Source organism: Genypterus blacodes, unplaced genomic scaffold, assembly GCF_046128005.1.
Source record: "Genypterus blacodes isolate CSIRO-AG114 ecotype Tasmania unplaced genomic scaffold, CSIRO-AGI_Gbla_v1 ptg000063l_1, whole genome shotgun sequence".
Taxonomy (NCBI): domain Eukaryota; kingdom Metazoa; phylum Chordata; class Actinopteri; order Ophidiiformes; family Ophidiidae; genus Genypterus; species Genypterus blacodes.
In genome coordinates, this window is record NW_027466875.1 from 1,280,479 (window position 1) to 1,301,368 (window position 20,890).

The following is a 20,890-nucleotide window of genomic DNA, read 5'->3' on the forward strand; positions in this document are numbered from 1 at the left end:
CACAAGACCCTAGTGATGTCACCTACCGTCTATTACAGTGCAACAGTTAACTGTGCAATATGCAGTTTTCTTCAAGGTACCCTAAGTATTTCAGCTATTATATCGGTGATGTGTTGATTATGTTGGTGTTTTTGGTTTGATGCTTAGTTTTTATGTTTCTGTTCCAACACTGAGCCCAAGACACATTTGCATAAAGGGACAACACATTTTTGTATTTTATTTTATTTTATTTATTCATTTATTAGATATATTTTAAGGCCATTAAAGTTTCCCCAAATGCAAATGTTCATCTGTGGTTCCTGGCAAAGGGGTTGAGAGTTCAAAAAGTCAGGGACAGGCAGAAAAACGTGATTTATAGGAGCAGTTTCTTATATTTTCAGCACCAAAAATGAACCAAAAACCTCTGTTCAAAGGCTGTCATTGTCTCTCTTAATTGGCCCGATGCATTTTGAGTTTGAATTATGTTTTCCTCCTGTTTTTGTCAGACAATATGTCTTCAAAGAAACTAAAGATATGCTCAGAACGAGAAATAGATGAAATAAGTAAAGAAGATTTGAGGCTCTTCAAAGAGATGGTGAGGGCAGAGGGGAGGGGGGGGCGGGGGGGGGGGGGGAGAGAGAGGGGGAGGGGGAGGAAGACTACAGAGGGAATATCAGGGTGGCACATGGAGACACAGACATGAGAAAGACCCACCCGGGAGCAGACGCAGCTAATTACTTTACGGGTGAGCAGTATGCCAGCACACTGTGTCTGGGTCATCTCACGGGGCACAAAGGTGTGGTTCTGATAACGCCTAAACATCTCCACATCACACATCATCATAATGAAGAAGTCTGCCAGCGCACAGATAATAGATGGCATGAAAAGCTTATCTCAAATTGGAATAAAGGGAACGGAAATTGGGATACGCTTGCACAAAAGCTGGCACAGATACAATTCATCCTTTAAATTCTGTGCTAATCCCACATGGAGCGGCGTGAAGGAAAAAGGCAGAGGGCTCAACTAACGTTATTGATTCAAGTTTTATTTGGAGGGAGTCATTGCTTTTTGAGACATTTGCTTTTAAGTACAAGTTCAACATTTCTATGAGACCACACATGCTTGAGCAGGCGTTCTTCTTCCTGTTGAGTTTAAATAACAAAAGTGGGAAAACCAACCTGCCACCTGACATCACCTTCATCAATCTTTACCTTATCTAGTTAATACGTTATGCAGATGATACACCGATGAGCGCCATCAACCAGAAGATGGGCTGACGTCTGCATAGTAAAATCTGTTGGACCTTGACTGTCAGGCAGGCTTCAGTCCATTAGCTCAGGATCGTTACGGGACATTGACTGATCTCATAATGTTAGTGTGGCCGGACCCGGGAATCCAGCCTGTCACCACAATCACCATGTCACCTGAGTTGAAGAATCCTCTCGCCTTCCCTGTGGCAGAGGGTGGAGAGAGAAAGAGAGGCGAGAGGCGTGTGAGTAAAACGGTGTCATAGCACATAAATACAAAGGCTAATGGATGCACACACACATAAATACACACACACATACACACATGCACAGACCTATATCCATGCCAAAGTTGACTCTGTTGTCTACGTCATCAGCCCACACGGGGGCAGGCAGAGGGTGGAAGAGGACTGGAAACACTCCTCTTAACAGCTGGGACTGACGGGCCACCTGAGGGAGATGACAGGGACAAATTAGAGAGACGGTTCAATTATACTGTCAGGGTTTCTTACATGAATCTCCATGACACAGTATTTCATTTCTGTGAGGCTGCGTTGCTGTGGCCCAAGGAGGTGGCATGTCATTTAGTGATCTAGCGCCACCATCAGGTCACAATTATCACCCCCCCTAAAGCAAAAACCGACGACTGTGTGCTCCCCAGAGGGTGAACCATTTCATTTAGAGCTTTGTTCCTGCACTGCCAGTCCAGAAATGTTCTCAGGAAAGAGCACAGAAAGAGCAAATACACTCCAGTGAAGCATCGCTGATAAATGAGCATTGTGTCACAGTTTACGGCGGCAGACAGTGGGAGTAAACATGCCGTCGCACATCATTCAGTCTCTGGCAAGGTGTGAATCATCCACCGCCAAATGTTATGATTCACAATTGTGGCGAGACAAAGAAGAAGACGCTGGTCAGCATGAATTAGAAGCTACGCCGTCCAGTCCACAGGAAGAGGACGAGCAGTACCTGAGGGGCTCTGGTCACCGCGATGATGGGACAGCGAGGGCGATACCGTGACAGGAGGTGGGCCGACCTGGGAAAGACGAGGAGGGAAGAAGGAAATCACAGATGGTCAACAAATCTCAGTACACGCATGACTGGAGGGTTTGTGACGATAGTGTGTGTTCATCTCTATTATTCTCCCCTGTGGTGATCATTCAAGCAAACAGTCGCAATAAACAAGATCTGCACAAAAACATCAGGAGAGCAAAACCAATCAAAGTCAGTCTGACACGATATTAAACAAATGCACCGCAACACACTATCTGTGAAGCCCCTCTGAGATAAAAGAGGACCAACATCTGGTTTTGCTAAAATTAGAGAGCAGGCACTTCCCGGGAGGAAGAGGAGAAACTCAAAAACGTTTATTAACTCGTCTGATGTGTGAGTCATCATATGGTTGTAATAACAACAAAACAGATCGAGCGTGATTGATGAAAGACTCTCATCTGGCATTCACAGACACACACACACACACACACACACACACACACACACCTGCCCATGGTGGTGAGGACGATGATGGCACCAGCGCAGCATTTGAAGGAAGACTCCACCGCTCCTATGGCCGTGACCTCTGTGGGGTCAGAGGACAGCGGCGTGAGGCGACGCAGCTCCTGAAACAGCTGGTGGTGGAAAATGGCCGCCTCTGCCTCTCTGCAAATCTGAGAGAGAGAGAGAGAGACAAAGGGACAGAGTTATCAAAGGGCACCAATTCTTACAGAGTGGACATCATGCAGATGCACACACACACACACACACACCGAGTGCATCGTCGCGACTGTCTCCACAGGAAACAGTCCCTTGGCGGTCTCCCCAGATAACATTACACAGTCGGCTCCATCCAGCACAGCGTTGGCGACGTCACTGCTCTCAGCTCTGGTTGGTCGTGGGTGGGACACCATGCTCTCCAGCATCTACACACACACACACACACACACACACACACACACACACACACACACACACACACACACACACACACACACACACACACACGCACACGCACAGCAACAACAACCTATTAATATCACAATAAATGGTCCAATTAATCCATTAAAATCTAACCACTCTGCTTCTGTTGGTTTTCGTCCAGGACAAATGGAAGACACGGGCTTCAGGGAGAGGAAGAGGAGGAGGAGGAGGAGGACAGAAGGAGGGCAGAGGTAATGGTGTTATGGATGGATGGATGGACGGAGTAGTGGCACAGAAAAGGGAGGCCGATGTGACTTTGCCTGATCATTATTCACATGCTGGAGACTGTGGGCTATTAGTCAATAGAGCAGGCAGACAGTTGGAAAATGAAATAGCTGGAGGGCTTCGCCTGAGTGGGCCTATATTGTTTGGGAGTAGTTAAGACCCAGCAGCTCCTGATGATTGGTCTGTGTGTGTGTGTGGGTGTTGTTTGTGAACTCGTGGTCTCTTGGAGCAAACCCACTATAATGCTGTCAGGATGAGTCGAGAACTGTAGCAGAAACAAGTCATTATGGCTGCAGGAGGGTGTGTGTGTGTGTGTGTGTGTGTGTGTGTGTGTGTTTCTGTGTGTTTCTGTAAGTATGTCAAGTAAGAGCAAAAGGTTAATGTGTGTTTGTTTATTTCAGCCTATATGATAAGACTCTTATATGATCATTTCTGCCTCTCATTGTGCCCGCTTGTGTGTGTGGGTGTGTGTGTGTGTATGTGTCCCCTTGTCTCTGACCTGCGTGGCACAGATGACAGGCTTTCCAGCAGAGTTGCAGCGGCCAATCATCATCTTCTGGGCGATGAATACTTTCTCTGCTGGGATCTCAATCCCCAGGTCGCCCCTGGCAACCATCACGCCGTCACTCTCAGCCAAGATCTCCTCAAAACTGAGAGACAGATTAGGGAGGAAAAGGAGGAGAAGGACCGAGCGTTTCAGTGGAATCTACATTATGCGGATTAGTTTGGCCAGGAGGATTAAATGTTAGATGTTCTTTAGTTCCACATGAGTGTTTGATGACCGTCTCTACTACGAAGATGATGGTAGTCGTGTGTTTCTATCGCTATTTGGGACTTTATTCAATATATACTATACGTCTTTTCAAATCAGAGCCACAGCGCCTCAGCAGCCAGCGAGCAGAGGAAGAAAGTGGGATCAAACTAATGGATAATAGAGATGAGAAGGTGGTGACATGGTTTGTGTGTGATGTATTAAGTGGCTGCTCTAACTCGCACAGACAGCCACACAGATAGTGTTTCCTGTGTAAAGTCTGGAGATGACACGTGTCTATCAATCAGTGAAGCCGGCTGTCAGAAAGAAGGAGGGTGGCAGTTTGCTATCAGCAGTGATGAATAAAGTGTGTGTGTCCCGTCACAAAGCGTCTGACTGAACGCTTTGGATTCAGATGTTCTTTCCTCAACCTCACACTCACTTCTGGACCCCCTGTCGGCTTTCCACCTTGCTGATCACTTTGATGTCTCGCCCGTGGGCCCCCAGAACTCGCCGCACGTCTCTGACGTCCTGGGCGGAGCGGATGAAGCTGGCGAACACCATGTCCACGCCCTGGGCCACGCCGAACCTCAGGTCGGCCTCGTCTCGCTCGCTGACCGCCTGCAGGCCGATCAGGTTGCAGTCGGGGAGGTTGACGCCCTTGCAACTGCACAGCACCCCGCCGGCCTCCACCACCGTGTCCACCCAGTCAGAGCCTGCAGAGGGAGGAGAGGAGGAGAAAGAGTGAGATCAAAGGAGAGAGGAGTGAAGCAGTAGCATGGTAGAAGTATAGAGGAGAGATGTTTCCTACCTCTTTCTAATACTTTGAGTGCCATGAGGCCGTCATCGATGTAGATGATCCCTCCCTTTTGGACGACTTTGGGCAGGCTGGGATAGTCCACCCAGATTATCTTCCCATCTGTATTGTCTTTCTCGCTCTCTGCTGTCATCACACGCACAGGGTTGCCTTTCACCAGCTCCACTTCCTCCTCGACCGTCTACACAAACACAAACACAAACACACACACACACACACACACACACACACACACACACAAAAGAGAAAGTGTCAAAAAAGTTTACACATAACAACCAGATTTTATCTCTTAAAACTGAAGAAATTAGTTTCTCCTCAACCACAGATGGATGGAACAGGAGGCTCCAAAATCCAATCAGATTCCGTCTGAAAAGTCATTTGGTTCATAGGTATGCACCATGCTAGAATCTAACTATCTCTTAAATTTGATATTAACATAATGTCATTAAAGTGTGTGTGTGTCTGGTGTATTCTGCAATATCAAGTCAGAATTAGTTTCCCGGTGCAGCAGCCTCTGAATGTGAGGATCTGATGGAAGCGGCTCTATCTGATGGCAGCACAGCAGTCAGGCGAGAGAGCAACAGTGAGTGAATATGTGCTCTGCTCCATCTTGAGAGAGCGGCTTCATCTGTTCATCTGATACAGAAGCTCAAACTGCCTCTGATCCAGACAGCAGCAGTCAGCCTGAACCCTGCTTCACACACACACACACACACTGTCTGTCTGAGTCCAGCACTGCTTGATATCACAGCACGCTGCTCTCCTCATCCAGCAGGTGTGTTTTGTGCAATTTATGGCTGCTAAGTTCATGATTTGAGTGCCTGCTGTCGTCATAATGTGATCATTTTTCAAACACGATGTTCCATTTGTCTCAGAAATATGTTGACTGAGCATCAACACACATCTGTGCGTGTCTGTTTTGTTGATTCGTCTTTGCTTCTCCCTCATAATGTCACATATCGTCTGGCAACACGTGCATGAAATGAAATGGTGTGAGCGATGATGTACAGTTATTATAATAGATTACACACAAACATGAAAACCAGAAAGCACACATATCTCTGCAGAAACAACAATGTAAATGTTGAAATGGAAAAATATTATCATGAATAAATAAATTCATAATAATAAAATATTGTTGTTAGGCTAACAGATGAATTTCATTAAACTAAGTGGAGGACTTATCAGAAAATAATGAAAATGTTCAATGTTTGTTGCAATGTTACAAATTAATCAATCAGTCAGTTGAGCCATGGTCCAATTTTCATATTTTCATGTCTGCAGCACAAATGGAACGTGAACAAGCAGATTTTTGTGTGAGTGCAGCTCACTCCTTTCACTAATCCAGTGCGAATCTCTGGCCCCTTGGTATCCAAGGCGATGGCAACTGGGCGATAGTACAAAGGGTCAGAGGTCACCGTCTCCACCGCCTCGCGGATATTCTTGATTGTTTCACCGTGGTACTGACAGCCACATGGGGAGAAACAGACAGAGGATCAATACATCAGCCAAACACAGGGGTGGGTGTGTATTTAAATGAGAGAAACACACACAGACACACAACATATACACACACACATACAACACCTACTTCATGTGAACCATGGGAGAAGTTCAGCCGAGCAATATTCATCCCTGCCTTCACCATCTCCTGGAGTTTGGGGATCGAACGTGACGTTGGACCTGAAAGAGAGAGAGAGACAGAGAAAGAGAGAGAGAGAGAGAGAGAGAGAGAGAGAGAGAGACTCCTTTAGTGAATGGGAAGGAATCAAATATAACATCAGCAGAGCTCGAGCCTTTATAAATCCAAAAAGTCAGATGTAAAATGTTGTCTAACAATCTTGTCTTTTCTGGGCAGATAAAAGCCGAGAAGGCGCCAGATAAACACACAAAGTGCCACAGTGAGGAATCAAACTCTGCCAGCAGCTCACAAGAGCCATTTTGGCTGCAACAACTATTCAACTATCACGTCTAAAGGCTGCCAGAAGACAAAATGAAAACCGAGACATGCTGTTTTGTGTCACGCTCACCGATGGTGCAGATTATGCTGGTGTTCCGCGCTGTGATTGGCTCCTGGTCGATGTTCAGCAGGCACAGGTGCTCCAGGAAGGTGTCGGCCATGCTGGCGTCCAGCTGCTGCTTCTGGATGAAAGAGTCCGGCAGGGTCATGACTTCTGAATAACGCCTGAGGCGAGCTGAGGAAGCAGGGAGGGGGGGAGAGAGAGAGAGAGAGAGAGAGAGAGAGAGAGAGAGAGAGAGAGAGAGAGAGAGAGAGAGAGAGAGAGAGAGAGAGAGAGAGAGAGAGATTAAGTCAGGCATAACCACTGAAACTCCAACTCGACAAGGATGGGATGCAGATACTGATGTGGATATTGGAGATACAAAGGAACACAGAGTGAAACATCAGCCAACTGTCATTTTTTACATTTTGCCTCCCATTGATGGGTTTCGATTTGATTTGATCCCATTCAATTCCACCATTCACCACAAGGGGCGTCACTGCCTCTGCTGTCAGTCATGTGTCACGTCTTCAGCTGCACTGTTGTAGAGGAGGGAGACGTTCGTATCACGCCACAATCCTGCTGCTGATATCATCATGAATTTATAATAATATAAATATAAACTGACTTATGCACGAACATACACAAGATGGCCCAGCCTGACATTCACTGCAGCGTGGAGGCTATGATGGTTAAACTTTACATGTTTACATTCCACTGACATGCAATATGAAAATAAAGCAGTGCAGATAAGAGAGGGGCTCACTGACATTTAGAGATATGAACTTCAAGGAGCCTACACACACACACACACAAACCTGAACTCTAAAGAGGGGGTTCTATATGAGAACAGGAAGATTCTTCTTAAAATATTAATGTCTTTCTATACTGGAAAAGGAGCAAATTCAAACGGAGGAACATGATGTGTTCTTACATGTAGAGCACTGGAGTTGTTTGTGTTTTTGCTGAATGTGTCAAGTGTGTGTGTCATGTAGGAATTAGCTGTGTGTGTTTGTCTTTATCCTCATGAGTGCAGGCAATACATTTTCCATGATTAAGTGAGAAATGCTCCAATGGGAATATAAGAACTGTGGCTCAGTCAGTGGATGTTTATATTAAACCAACAGCAAAATAGTGTTTAATCATCTGGTACTACTGTATTAATCATTTTAGGTTTAACCGGACACTGATATGATGATTGATCGCACTTTTGGATACACAGTAGATTCCTCTCACCATCGGTTACAACCACTGCATAAAAACTGAGAGTACAAAGCAGCAAACGGATGAATGAAGACGCTCATGAAAGCTTCCTGGTTGCAGTCTGAGAGCTTTGAACAGGTACAATGGCATCCATTTTGTAGCTTGTCACAGCTCAGTCAAGCCTGCATATTCTGCCACCACAGGAGAGGAGGGGGGTCACGACCATAAAGGAGGAAGAGCGGAGCGGAGGGGAGACGCAGAGAGGCAGACAGAGGGGGAGTGAAGTGGTGAGAATAGAGGAGGAGGAGGAGGAGGGGGTGATTTGGGGAGAAACGGTGGAATGTGTCAATTGAATGGAGCAGCTGAGCGGCAAAGATTTGAACCTTCAGCTTTTCATTTGAGTGTATGTTTAAAAATGTGTGTTATCACCCAGGTCAGGGCCACATCCACTGCAAACACACTTCAATGAGTGTGTGTGCCTTTGTTTTATGCTTTCAACCGTTTTTTTGAATGCACGGCTTGAACCTGTAAGAGGCAGAAAACAAACGGAAGCAGAGGGAGAGAGAGTGAGATCCATTAGAGAGAGCGTCCTGATAGAGCCACGCTCTGCAGGATGGCGGCAACTCGCACGACTCAATCTTTGAATTCAGGAGCTGTCAGTGTTTTTTTTTTTCTCTCTCTCTCTCTCCACCTTCCTGTGACCCAGTTCTGATGCACCGCTGCACGCATCATTACGTGTCCCACTGAGACCATCCTCTGACACGTCCCAGAGTACACACACACACACATATACCTGTTACTGCAAGGCTGCCTATAAATAAGCAGACATTAGGTCAAAGGCAAGCAGTGTTGTAAAATGACAGTGATCGCACCACCGTGACAGTGAGGAGATAAAACAGAAAGGTGAAAGAGTTTATGGGCGTCACCTTCTTACATGAACACAGGTCAGTGAGTGAGTGAGTGAGTGAGTGAGTGAGTGAGTGTGTGTGTGTGTGTGTGTGTGTGTGTGTGTGTGTGTGTGTGTGTGTGTGTGTGTGTGTAATCAGTCAGTGAGTAAAAGCCAGAATTTTAACTCTGCACCTCTCTGAAGCAATTGTAGAGCACAGTAATTGTTGCATTGTGTGAAAAAGGGAGTAAGTGTGTAATGGGGCTCTGTGAGATAATTTGATGCAGCAGAGCCACAGATATTAGAAAAAACTCAAATTGCAGCCAAAAATACACCTGATTATCCAAACATGCAGCTGTAGATTAGATGTTAATTTAGATGGATCACTACATTATACATTGACAATATTCATCCAGGGAGAACCAGGAGCTCCACCTGCTTCTCTACAGTCTCTACGGAAACACACAAAACCCAATAAAGTAACGTCTTTGGTCCACTTACCCATTTTGCCTCTAATTTCTTTGTAACGTCCAGTGCCGGACTTGTCTTCCTCTCTCTGTTTGGTCGTCCCCGTCCCTGTCATACTGCCAGTCTACTTTAACCTAAGTACTTTCAGTTCACTGTCCTTCCTTCATTCATTCATTTCCTCCCTCTGACCTTCTGCCCCTGCATCTCTCCACCCACTCACATTCCTCTCCATCCAGCACAGTGACCATGAGGCTGAATTAGCACAGGAGGGTCTAAAAGCCACGGCAGTGATGCTAAAAATGGAAAGAAAACCCTTATCTTGACAGTTCAGTGACCCTAAGCAAACACCAGGTACCACAAAGTCATAGTGATTTTGCTGTATATCATTATGCAATCCTAACCGTGACCTCATTATAACACAGACAGAATTAACCTGTATTGTTACAATAATAATGATGGCCAATAGGATCACTATTAACTCGATAGGGCAAATATTGGATATCTATGTGCTACGTTTCTAAGTAATGTGTGTAATCAGAAGCTGTTCAGCCAATCAAGATGTGGAAGACACCACGCCTGATTTATCTAATCAGGCGTGGGTAGGAAGGGGAGTGATGTGAGGGGAAATGTGGGGAAATGCTGTGGTACATGAGGTCCAGGGTTGAGAACCAATCGTCACACACACCCACCCACCCACACACACACACACACAGACCTAAAAGGTCCACAAATTCTCAGAATGTGCCCCAGGTTTCACCACTCTTCTCCACCTCCTCCCATCTCCATGACAGATCCTATTTGACCAACTAATATGGATTCTCAGGGGGAAAGTGGTCAACCAATGCAGTGACAGTGGCTGACTTGGCCTGATTGTGAGACTTTGACAGTTGAGGCGCCACACGGAGCTGATGTGGCTTTCAGTGGATGACATCGTTTCTTATCTGTCCAGGAAAACAGATCCGGCTGCATGATCACACATTGTGCCGAGTTTTATACTGTTGCTTTGCACAATCATGCATGGACACAGACTGGCAGAGGGTGTAAATCGTTAGCCAAAGGACAAACAGACCTTCGCTCCTTGACGAATAAAGATTTACCCTGCAAGCCACTGCACAGCACAGCACACACACACTCTCACACACATACGCACACGCACACACACACACACACACACACACACACACACACACACACACACACACACACACACACACACACACAGACACCTAGTGTGACATAATAACTCAACAAAAGAAAGGTCAGCTTCACCTGCAGTGACCAAAGGGCAAAATGAAATAAAATAAATAAGATTGCCTTACAAAAAGTAGTATTTGTAGGCGTATTAATAGTATTAGTATTGTACCTGCTTCCTTTAGTCTCTCAAATCATTCCCGACAGCTGCATGCATGTTTTGAGACAAAGCTTTACGTCACCTGGAATCTCTTTATTAAAAAGCAAACAAACAGAAGAAAGGAAAGAAATCACAGCGGGATCGATATCTGGCAGAGCTACAGGAAAAGCTGCCAGAACGTTCGTCAGCAACAAAACACGACAGCCTGATAAGAGCAGACTGTTCACCACATGCACAAATACGTAAAAAGCTCTAAAGAAGTACACAAAGTACACAAAGACAAAGAGCAGCAACTTCATGAAGTTTATGTTTAGAAAGCAAAGCACCGACCTGTTGGGTTCAGGGTTCAGGCCAAGACTGAGGGATGTGGAGGGACGTGACAGAGTAAATGGACGGGGTTATGTGCGATTCAGCGCCATCTGGTGGACAGTGATGCTATCGTTGCTATTTGAATGGTGCGCAACAATGAAAACAAAGATAACAGATAAAACGGGCTTTATGTGGCAGGATTCTGAAATCTGGGGTGAATAGACTGTGTGTGAGGCTGTTTAGAGGCTCAGTGTCTCCTGTAGTCTCATTGATAAATCTCTGTGTGTGTGTGTGTGTGTGTCTCTGTGTATGTGTGAGTGTGTCAGAGCTTCATGAAAGTGATCCTTGGTGGGGTCTCAGGCAGTAGGATGAGTGTGTACGTGGTACTGATGTCTTCTGAAGACGACACGCTGAGGCGAAAACTCAGGAGGATCTGCAAAGAAAAAGATGGATGGAGGAAGGAGAAGAAGAGAGGACAGAGGGAGGAAGAGAAGAGAGTACAGAGGGAGGAGGAGAGGAGGAGGAGACGAAAGGAGCACAGTCATGTTACTCTATAACTGCATCTCATCATCACACACTCACATGTAGAGAAGTAACTTAGAACATTTACTCATCTACTCGTACTTTGCATGAATACTAGTATGGCTGTTCTTAGATATCAGTATGAGATCAACCTATTAGTGGAAAATTGTTTAACCATTCATCTCCAATTTTAGATAGATCAGGTCACTTGATACTTGAATACTTTCTGTACTGTTAATACTTGTAAAGCTCTACGTGTGTAAACTTTGGAATATTTTCTTGTAATTGCACATTTTCCCACCCCTGCTCACATGCATGAGTAGGAGCTGCATCTCGGTCTCAGCAATCCTCCTCCCAACACACTGCCTCGCCCCGAACCCGAATGCCAGGGAGCGAAAACCTGTCGCCTCTTTCCCTCCTCCTCCTCTTCCTCCCTCGCCTTCCACTCTGCCCCACCGGCCGGGGTCAAAGCGGTGCGGCTGGTCAAACACCTCTGCACTCCTTCCCAGAGGGTAGAGGCAAGCCTGGACCATGGTCTGAGGAGAAAGGAGAGGTGAAGATGTGCACAGGTGAGAGGTGTTGCTATGGAGACAGAGGGAGGTGTTGTTATTAGAAGTATGTATTCTTGCAGAATGTGTGTGTGTGCATGAGTGAGAGAGAGAGAGAGAGAGAGAGAGAGAGAGAGAGAGAGAGAGAGAGGTCACTCACCCCTGCAGGTATGTGGTAATTCTGAAGAACGATGTCTCTGATTGGATAGCGCTGCACTGTGATTCCTACTGGGTATAACCTTTGACATACGCAGACAGAGAGAGAGAGAGAGAGAGAGAGAGAGAGAGAGAGAGAGAGAGAGAGAGAGAGAGAGAGAGAGAGAGAGAGAGAGAGAGAGAGAGAGAGAGAGAGAGAGAGAGAGAGAGTTCATCCCTTAGTTGTGTGTGTTCCAGATGTTGCCATCGATTACTTCTCACTCAATTCTCCACACAAACCCAAGAGTATTATTTATAATCGATTCCTATCACAGGTCCTTTGGTGTAAACACGCTGTAATGAAACAGCTCAGAGCTTTAGGCTTCACACCGTCTCCCATCTCTCTGAAGGACACATCCTGTCCTCTTTGTTTCTCTTTTTTCACTCTTCAGTTTGTCTCTCTGCTGTTAAGTCTTCATTACTTTCATACATCTGTGTATGATGTAACGTTTAGGGTGTGAGAACATCATTAGTAATGCTGTTGTCAGGGGCACAGCATATGTCTAACACACAGTTGTCATATACAATCTATTGGGTTTAAGTTCTCACACACATTTGGGAAATAAGCTCATTTACTGTTCTGTGGTTGCCATGAAGGATCAATATCAATTTCGTCACTTGTTTATGTGTGTTAGTTCAGACTGAATGGAGCCTCCAGTACCTGAGGGTCTCCTTCACGACACCTTTCAGCAGTGGCGCCCCCTGCAGGGCTTTCTGAGGGTCGCCCCCAGCCTGCGCCCACGACACCTTCACCTGCTGTCTCACCTTCTCCTGCACCTCAGGGTTGCGGCCGAGCTCAAACAGAGCAAACTGCAGGGGCACCGCCGTCTAGAGGGAGTACCAGACCAGAGGCTACACAGAGTCACACACACACACACACACACACACACTGAACACATAAGCAGACTGAAGGAGACACACACACAGATACACACCGTGTCAACCCCTCCAGCCATCAGCTCTGTGATATTAGCTTTGATTAGGTCCAGAGACAGCTGTCCTTTCTCCATCAGTTGGCCCAGAACCCCAGAGTACTGGACTCCAGACCCATTCTCTCTCCTCTGGGAGGTTGACAGGCGCTGGTGCCCCTTCTGGATCCTGGCCTCCGCTGGAAGGAGGACAAAGAAGTAAATAATCAAAGTTCAAGGAAACTTTCTCTATTATTATTCCTGTGTTGCATCATGTCATGTGTCCTACCATGACTGAAGATATGGTCCCATGCAGTTGCGTGTTGAGTCCACAGGGGAGCACCGATGCGGTGCAGCAGGCGGGGGGGCAGGTAGAGGAGAGGAGGGGTCGTGCCCAACATTCTCTCCACCGCCCAGATGAATTTCTGAGATTCCACAGAGGGAGACGAAGAGAAGAGGCCGATACGCTCGCCGTACAGAACGTGGCAGCTGGCTGCAGGAGGAGAGGTGGAGCGTATTACATCACCCTCTATGGCTGCAACACATTCAGTGATTCACCTCATTACCATGGGATAATCTCAGCGTGACGTGCGTAACGATAAAGCACAAACATGTTTTCTAAGCTCTCGCAGTGTTGGCATCTGCGTGTGTGAGGAGTCGTGCAGACGGCGACTCCAGCAGACTTCCCTCAGCCTGCAGACATGCTTGTGTTACACGAGCAGCGGCTGGGATTTAGTTTCCTGCTGGTCTATTCCTACCCTGGCTTAGCACCTGGCTGTGTGCTGTGGTCCACTAAGAGCAGAGCGTCAAAGCATGACTCCAAGTCGTCGGCTCTCACCCCGCGCTCCCACATACACACATACAGGAGCCAACCCACGCACGCGAGGGGGCAAAGTGACAAGGGAGCGTTCACACTTGTCAATGTGGCAACGCTGCAGACAGACACATGAAAGACTCAGACCAGGTGAAAGAATGCTGCAGCTCTGATCCACGGCGCTGACGTGTCTATTTTTAAAGATGCACATACTCCTTGACCTCCTCTGTCTTTAATATATTAATGACATATATGCCACACGCCAAAAGGAGGTTTGAAGTGTGAATATTTAAGAATCAAAGAGGGAGAGAGAGGGGGGGGCGGGGAGAGAGAGAGAGAGAGAGATAGAGAGAGAGGAGAGCAGCAGCTTTTGTGAATGTCTGAAACAGTGATGTTGCTCTTGAATAAACAATCCCTGTGACGTGGGCCGGCGTCACAGCCTGCGTCATCTTTTGTGACTCAGTGCTAAAAGCCGAATGAGTGAGGGATGTGAAAACAATGCCATCCACTCCCTTCCTCCCCACAGGAGCTCAAGGTCACTCACAGCCGGAGACAAGACTGTGAAGAAGAGGGATTTGCCCCCAGCAGACCCTCTGCTTGTTCCAGGCTGAGCAACTCTTCACACCTCGATTCCTCTGTTTTCTGTTCATTTTCTATCATTTTCTGCTTCAGTTGAAAAGAAAACACGTCCACACACACACACGCACACACACGCACACACACACACACACACACACACAAAGCAATCACAGGGGCTTGACCTCTGACCTTCCAGTGCAAAGCGGAAGAGGTCTGGGCTGGGATCGATGGTCAGCTTGCGTCTCCCCTCCCCGCCTCGTCCCTCCTTCTCCACTCGGGCCTGCAGCATTCCACAGAAATCCCCAGCTACCTCATCAAGCAGCGGCAGGAAGCGCTTCACGGACGCACTCATCATCACCTCCTTATTGAGCAGGAGGCGGTCAGCTCGCCACTCCTCGCCGTTCCTGTGGAGAGAGGAGCGAGGCATTCCAGGAAACGCTCGGCCTGCTTCATTTGCTGCTTTTAGTGAAGCCTGGTGTGTTACGCACAGCAGGGGGGGCAGAGGGAGTGTGAGAATACACTGCTGATGAACGGTTACTGAAAGAACACTCAGGTAGGAGTGAGATGTCCTGATTGCGACTGTGAGCTGGAAGAGTTCACCGCTCACAGATGAAGCAATACAGGATTTAAATGATTTATTATTACCGTATTATTATATTTGGTTTCTTCAATAGCAATTCACTAAACTCAGTGACAGGAGATCCGGCACACTTAGCTCACAATGGAGGATCAAACGTTTTGTTCTGGATGGGGAAGTTGTTTTGGAATGACAAAGCAACTAAGAACTCTAATTATTATAGTGATAGACAGCTAATTACAAATTTGCATAAGATGAGGACAATAGCAATTAGATGTCCAAGCACAAACACACACACACACACAGAGAGACAGTGGTACTGACTTGAGGAAGACCCCCTTGCTGTGCTGCCGTGTCTCTCGGTGCATGGCCCATGGCTGCAGGGTCATCCTCCGGGGGTGCAGGCCCTCTGAGCGAAACAGCTCACTGATGTCAGACGGCAGCATGATGTTCACGCTGCTGAGGGTCCCCAGGTGCTCCCTGCACACACACACACACAAACACACAAACACAGAGGTCATCCGTTATCGAACACATGCATCTGATATCTGAGATTAGAACAAGATGCACTTTATGTATGGTAGATCTTCTCAACACCTTCCCTCCACCATGTCTAGTCACCTGTAGATGGGGCCCAGGGTGTTGAAGCTTCTCTCCATGTGCTTATGCAGCAGCCGGAAGCGATCCTCTCTCCAGAACTTCACCAGGTTGACCCAGCCGCTCCTCCCCGTGTGAGGGATCTCCTCAAAGCCCCTCACCCGTCCATCTACACCTCTCTTCTTAGCCCCTGTGCTCTCTTTAGCTGCTTCCTTCCCGCCCAACACGGTCCCCGCTGCAGACACACAAAGAGCCCTCTGAGGGGTCACACCAAGAAGCGGAGCGCCGGACCCGCACATGCTATGAATGGACGTGCTCCTCATGGTTCCCCCCCGATCCACAAAATGCCTCTGTGGGCTTCACCCGGAGGTGTCACACACTTCAATACTCTCCAGGAACACGTACCTCCCTCCTCTGTCCAGTCCTGCCTCAACAACCCCCCCAACACCCAGAGCCTTGACTGTCCTGCATCGCTCGGGTGAACTGATAGGAGGCGACGATTTATGGACGTTAAGGTCAAGAGAGTTCAAGAGAAACACAACAGCGCCCAAATGTCACACTGATCCTAAAACACACACTCACGCTTATTTTCCTAAATAGCTAAAAAAGGGGAAGTCCAGCTCAAACAAGACTTTGTTGCAGCATTTATCACATTTAATCATAAAAAAAGAATAACATCATAACAGATATGGAGATGTTTGTGTAATGTGTCCGTCTTTCCTTTCAGACCAACACAATTAACTGTGATTACATGTGAAGGTTCTCAGTGAAGGTTCTTTGTTTGTGTAGAGAGGGATCACCGTGACGACCATCGGATTATTCTGTAAAATGCACTATACATTCATTATTAGTCAGTATTGTTCTTTGGGTTTACTACATTAGCAGGTCTGATTGATTAGTTACTTTGAAGGTTATGAAAGTATCTGTTGTCACTCAGCTCTCATACTTTGTGTCAGGGGTCTCACACACACACACACACGCACACACTCGGGCCTCCTCTTCATGTCGTCTCCTCTGATCGATCATTGATCACATCGTCTTGCAGGTCTCCCCTCTGGCGGGGGTCAGGGTGGGCCTCTTGGTCCGTTTCCTCCCCGTGAGCGCCGGCGTGCCAAAGCTGAGGCCTTGGAAAGCACTGAGCAGGTTGAAGCCGTCGCCCTTGCTCTTTGTTTCTGGATGAATGAGCTTTGCCAGCTGATGTGGGAGCGACACTTTCCCTCTGGCAGAGTTCAGGTGGTTTGTGTCCTTGGGATTCTAATGAGGAGTGGAAGAATTAGTAGAGGAATAAATTGGTAAAAGGCCCAAACTTTGAGGAATAAACTCCACGGTGCTCTCAGTGTTTATTTAAGTTTGTCATATTTATCTACAATAGCTGACATTAGGAGTGAAGATACACAAACACACACTGAGGAAATTAATTGATTAAAGGGAATTATCCTGAGGGGTAGTGGGGTAATTACGGAAACAGTAAAAAACAGTAAACAGTAAAAAAAAAAGATTCTCATGTCAAATCATAATTATGAGATTAAAAAGTTATTATTATGATCATTTCTCTAAATTTTGATTCTGTATCGCTTAATTTGGACTTTTGAATCCCAGAATCTTGACTTTTTATCTCAGAATTTCGATTTCTAACCTCATCATAATTATGACCTAACATGAGCATTTTCTTTACCAATTTATTACCAATAGAAAACGAGGGCACCTTGTATATGAAATAAGACTCAGACTGGTAGTGTTTTCCTCTCACACACCTTAGACAGCTGATATTTCCTCCTGAAGTGAGCTCTCATGGCGGCTCTCTCTGCGTTCTTCTGTGCGTTCCCGGCCTCCCGCAGCTTCCTGTAATCACATTTATACAAACACAGCTGACATATTGCAGATTGACACACATTGCGACGCTCAGACGCATTTCAATCACAGCGAGCAGGTGAGTGGAATGCAAAGCGTTCGCTCCTGCTGCTTCCTGAAACATTAATGTGATGAAGACGGCGTGCTGCTGAAGCCACGTGGGGTTTGACATCGAGTCAGGGAGGAAAAATGTTTTATGAGTGAGAAACATCTGGGAAATGGGACACATTACTGGTTGATCTATTTGCAAATGTGTTTCATATCAAGTTATAGTTTTTTCTTTGCAGTTCAATGGATCAATACATTTATTCCATGTAGATTATTATTTTATTATCATAAGTTTGGTATTCAGGATGAGATGAAAGCAGCTCAGTTGTATTTCAGCTCAGACATCTTTGCTTGATCAGTGATTGATGATCAGTTGAAGGCCAGTGACCCAAATCTGGAGGGATTTCAACAGCTGATTCTCTGACTTCAGTGTGTTGTGGCCTGACTAATGTGACCAAAGTGTGTGTGTCCACTTGCCTCTCCTTCTCCAAATCTGCCCAGTACCAGCGGCTGACCGATGGCTCTTTGTTGTATGCGGCGTGGATGGGAGGAGTCTTCCCCAACCTGCCGCATCCTCGTCTTCTTCCTCCACCTCTGCCCCTCTGGCTCCTGCGTTTGGCAAACACCTTCCTCTCCTTCACCCCCGACACACAGCTGGTGAGCTTCCTGATGGGCCTCCTCAGAGACTTCTTCACCTTCACCACAGACTCCATGATGAGCTTTCAGATGTTTGACAGATGGCAGATGAAGACGAAGCGGCTCGCTCTTCTGCTCATGTTACTCAGGGGAACTGAGGGACAGAATGAGTACACATTGGATTCTCTGTCACTAATCCTGAGGTAGCAATAACTCAGAGGATGAGACCTGGCAAGGACAAGGACACAGAGTCAGAGCCGGATTAGGCACACTGTCTAAACACACCTGCACACGTAGGTTATATACAGTATTTAGTTTTAGTAGTGCAATGTTTGTCATCTTCATAGTCTTCATGTGCGTCATGCTGACATCATCATTCAGGGTTTCAGCTCTCTTACCCGTGCAGGAGGCCACAGTGGGCCAAAGGCTCAAAGCTCCGACCAGATGGCCTCCAGGGATACCAGATTAGAACGGCAAAGCTTCAGAAGAAACCAGAAGAAACACCAGGCGACCCTCCACTGCAGGATGTTGCGTTCTCTCCCCGTGGCCCCTCTCGAGGAAAGTGAGCGCTCTTTGTTCGGAAGATTTACTGGAAACACTTGCACCCCCTTTACCTCCCCGACTCTCAGATTAGCTCTTAAAGGATTTAATGAGGTAAATCCCATTAGCCCTGACAGGGAATGGATGAGATGACTCACGTGCTCGTTATGAAGCCCGAGACACTAGATGATGTCATGTTGAAGGACTGTGACACAGCACTGTTGCTTTTACATTCCATGCACGTCATGCATACGTTCATGTGTGTAGATATGTGTGAACATCTGAAATTGCGTGTGAGAGCAGTGGTGTGTGTGAAGGAGGCGGACACACACCACTGCTCTGGTCTTTGCCGATTGAAAGCAGCATTGAAAGTTCTTTGGCACAGAACTGGACCCCTGGAAATGCGGTTTGATCTTTCCGGAGATAAAAATGTCAAGGCCTCTCTGATAACTTAAGCGACCTTCACCGCGATAGCCGAGTGCAAGAAACTCATCTTCTTGGGAAACTGCTGGAGCACAAGCGCAAGGGCGTTTTGGGTTCACTGGCTATTTAGAAATGAGAGAGAGATGTGCACAGACATATATTTGCAGAGAAGAAATGAATGAAAGCGTGGAAGTGGATGGGAATGAGGTCAGGCTGAGACAGCAGAGTGTGTGCTTAGGCAGATAGGAGAAACGCATTGGACCAAAACGCAGACTGAAGTGTCAGAGAGAAAGAGACGACTGGCTGGTTCCTCCAAATCCAAGAGACATTTGTCTGTCTGTGTTCCAGCCTGCTTAAGGATTCAGGGGCGTCTGCGTCTAATCTAATGCCAAACGTCCCCCAGACCTCTTCACATTAGTTACTCCTTGTGTCAGACTGAGCTTCACGACTTCATTTGCAAAAACAGACGAGGTCCGACAGCAGAGAACACATGAGCACTCACAGACATGTACTGTACGTGCCAACATGTCAGAGCTGCTGTCTTTGTGTTATTGCAGTAAAATGAGTCATTTCATTCTGCACTGGCCCGTTTTAATTCCCCGCCTCTCCATCTTTACCCTCTGCTGCCCACAGATTGATTTCTGACAGGTGAGGATGACTTAATGCTTTAACGAGATCACCGTGAGAAGCCGCTCTTCCTCCTCTGCACGTTCAGACAAAGACACATGAATCCAGGTCTCTCCAGCTGCAGGCGTGTGTGTGTGTGTGTGCTAGTGCGAGCCAGAGCTCCCATGCGAACCCACTAAACAGAGCTACTTAAGGGATTCTCAGGAGGATCAGTGTCCAACACGTGATGGATCGTTATTGACTGACACACACACACACACACACACACTAAGGTCACCTCTGTAATGACTTCCTGCACCTGAGGTCACTGACTCAACGTGTGAGGGCATTTGATTACACATGTACTTGGTGCGTGAGTATTACACACGCAGGCACGCACGCACGCACGCACACGCACACACACACACACACACACCTACGTACATTAAAAACATCAGATAGTGCTGACACCTTGACACACACACAAACCGAAAAAGCGAGTTCAGGACTACTACAAAACTGAAACTGGAGGACAAACCGCTGACTAAATGGATGCAATGACAGCAGCACACCACTAGGGGGTTAAAAACTGACATGCTGTAGCATAAATACACACACACAGACATGTGGTGTAACGCTCCAGTAGGAAGCTTGAAAGTCACTTTGTTGTCATTTATAGCTCCATGCACTCTCATTAACAACCTAAAATTACTTTATGTGGTGCCAAAGAACAAGATCACACACACACACACACGCTGGAGCACACGTATCGATCCACTGTACTCTCACACACACCAATGATCAAAACCCCACACCAACACGCCTGCAGTGAG

General features: G+C 46.9%; 2 protein-coding genes across 3 annotated transcripts; both read right to left on the reverse strand.

The window, feature by feature from the left end:
* Positions 1-701: 701 nt before the first annotated feature.
* pklr (pyruvate kinase L/R) lies at positions 702-11,310 on the reverse strand. 2 transcript variants are annotated; one of them, XM_076154722.1, is made up of 12 exons: positions 11,235-11,310; positions 7,027-7,191; positions 6,588-6,679; positions 6,328-6,459; positions 4,991-5,177; positions 4,622-4,895; positions 3,928-4,078; positions 2,993-3,145; positions 2,727-2,893; positions 2,196-2,262; positions 1,562-1,676; positions 702-1,430 (listed from the first exon to the last, which is right to left on the reverse strand). In XM_076154722.1, exons 2-12 carry the CDS (start codon positions 7,163-7,165, stop codon positions 1,324-1,326), a joined length of 1,584 nt encoding a protein of 527 aa, XP_076010837.1. In that variant the 5' UTR covers positions 7,166-7,191; positions 11,235-11,310; the 3' UTR covers positions 702-1,323. The 2 variants fall into 2 exon arrangements, with proteins under 2 accessions (XP_076010837.1, XP_076010836.1); XM_076154721.1 differs by lacking the exon at positions 11,235-11,310 and adding an exon at positions 9,587-9,932.
* A 225-nt stretch (positions 11,311-11,535) lies between these two features.
* cyp11c1 (cytochrome P450, family 11, subfamily C, polypeptide 1) lies at positions 11,536-18,565 on the reverse strand. Its single transcript, XM_076154635.1, has 13 exons — positions 18,477-18,565; positions 18,326-18,431; positions 17,708-17,791; positions 16,987-17,207; positions 15,978-16,310; positions 15,681-15,836; positions 14,969-15,183; positions 13,676-13,879; positions 13,414-13,586; positions 13,140-13,306; positions 12,444-12,522; positions 12,047-12,271; positions 11,536-11,646 (listed from the first exon to the last, which is right to left on the reverse strand). The coding sequence occupies exons 1-13, from the start codon at positions 18,563-18,565 to the stop codon at positions 11,536-11,538; spliced, it is 2,163 nt and encodes a 720-aa protein (XP_076010750.1).
* Between the last annotated feature and the right edge of the window lie 2,325 nt (positions 18,566-20,890).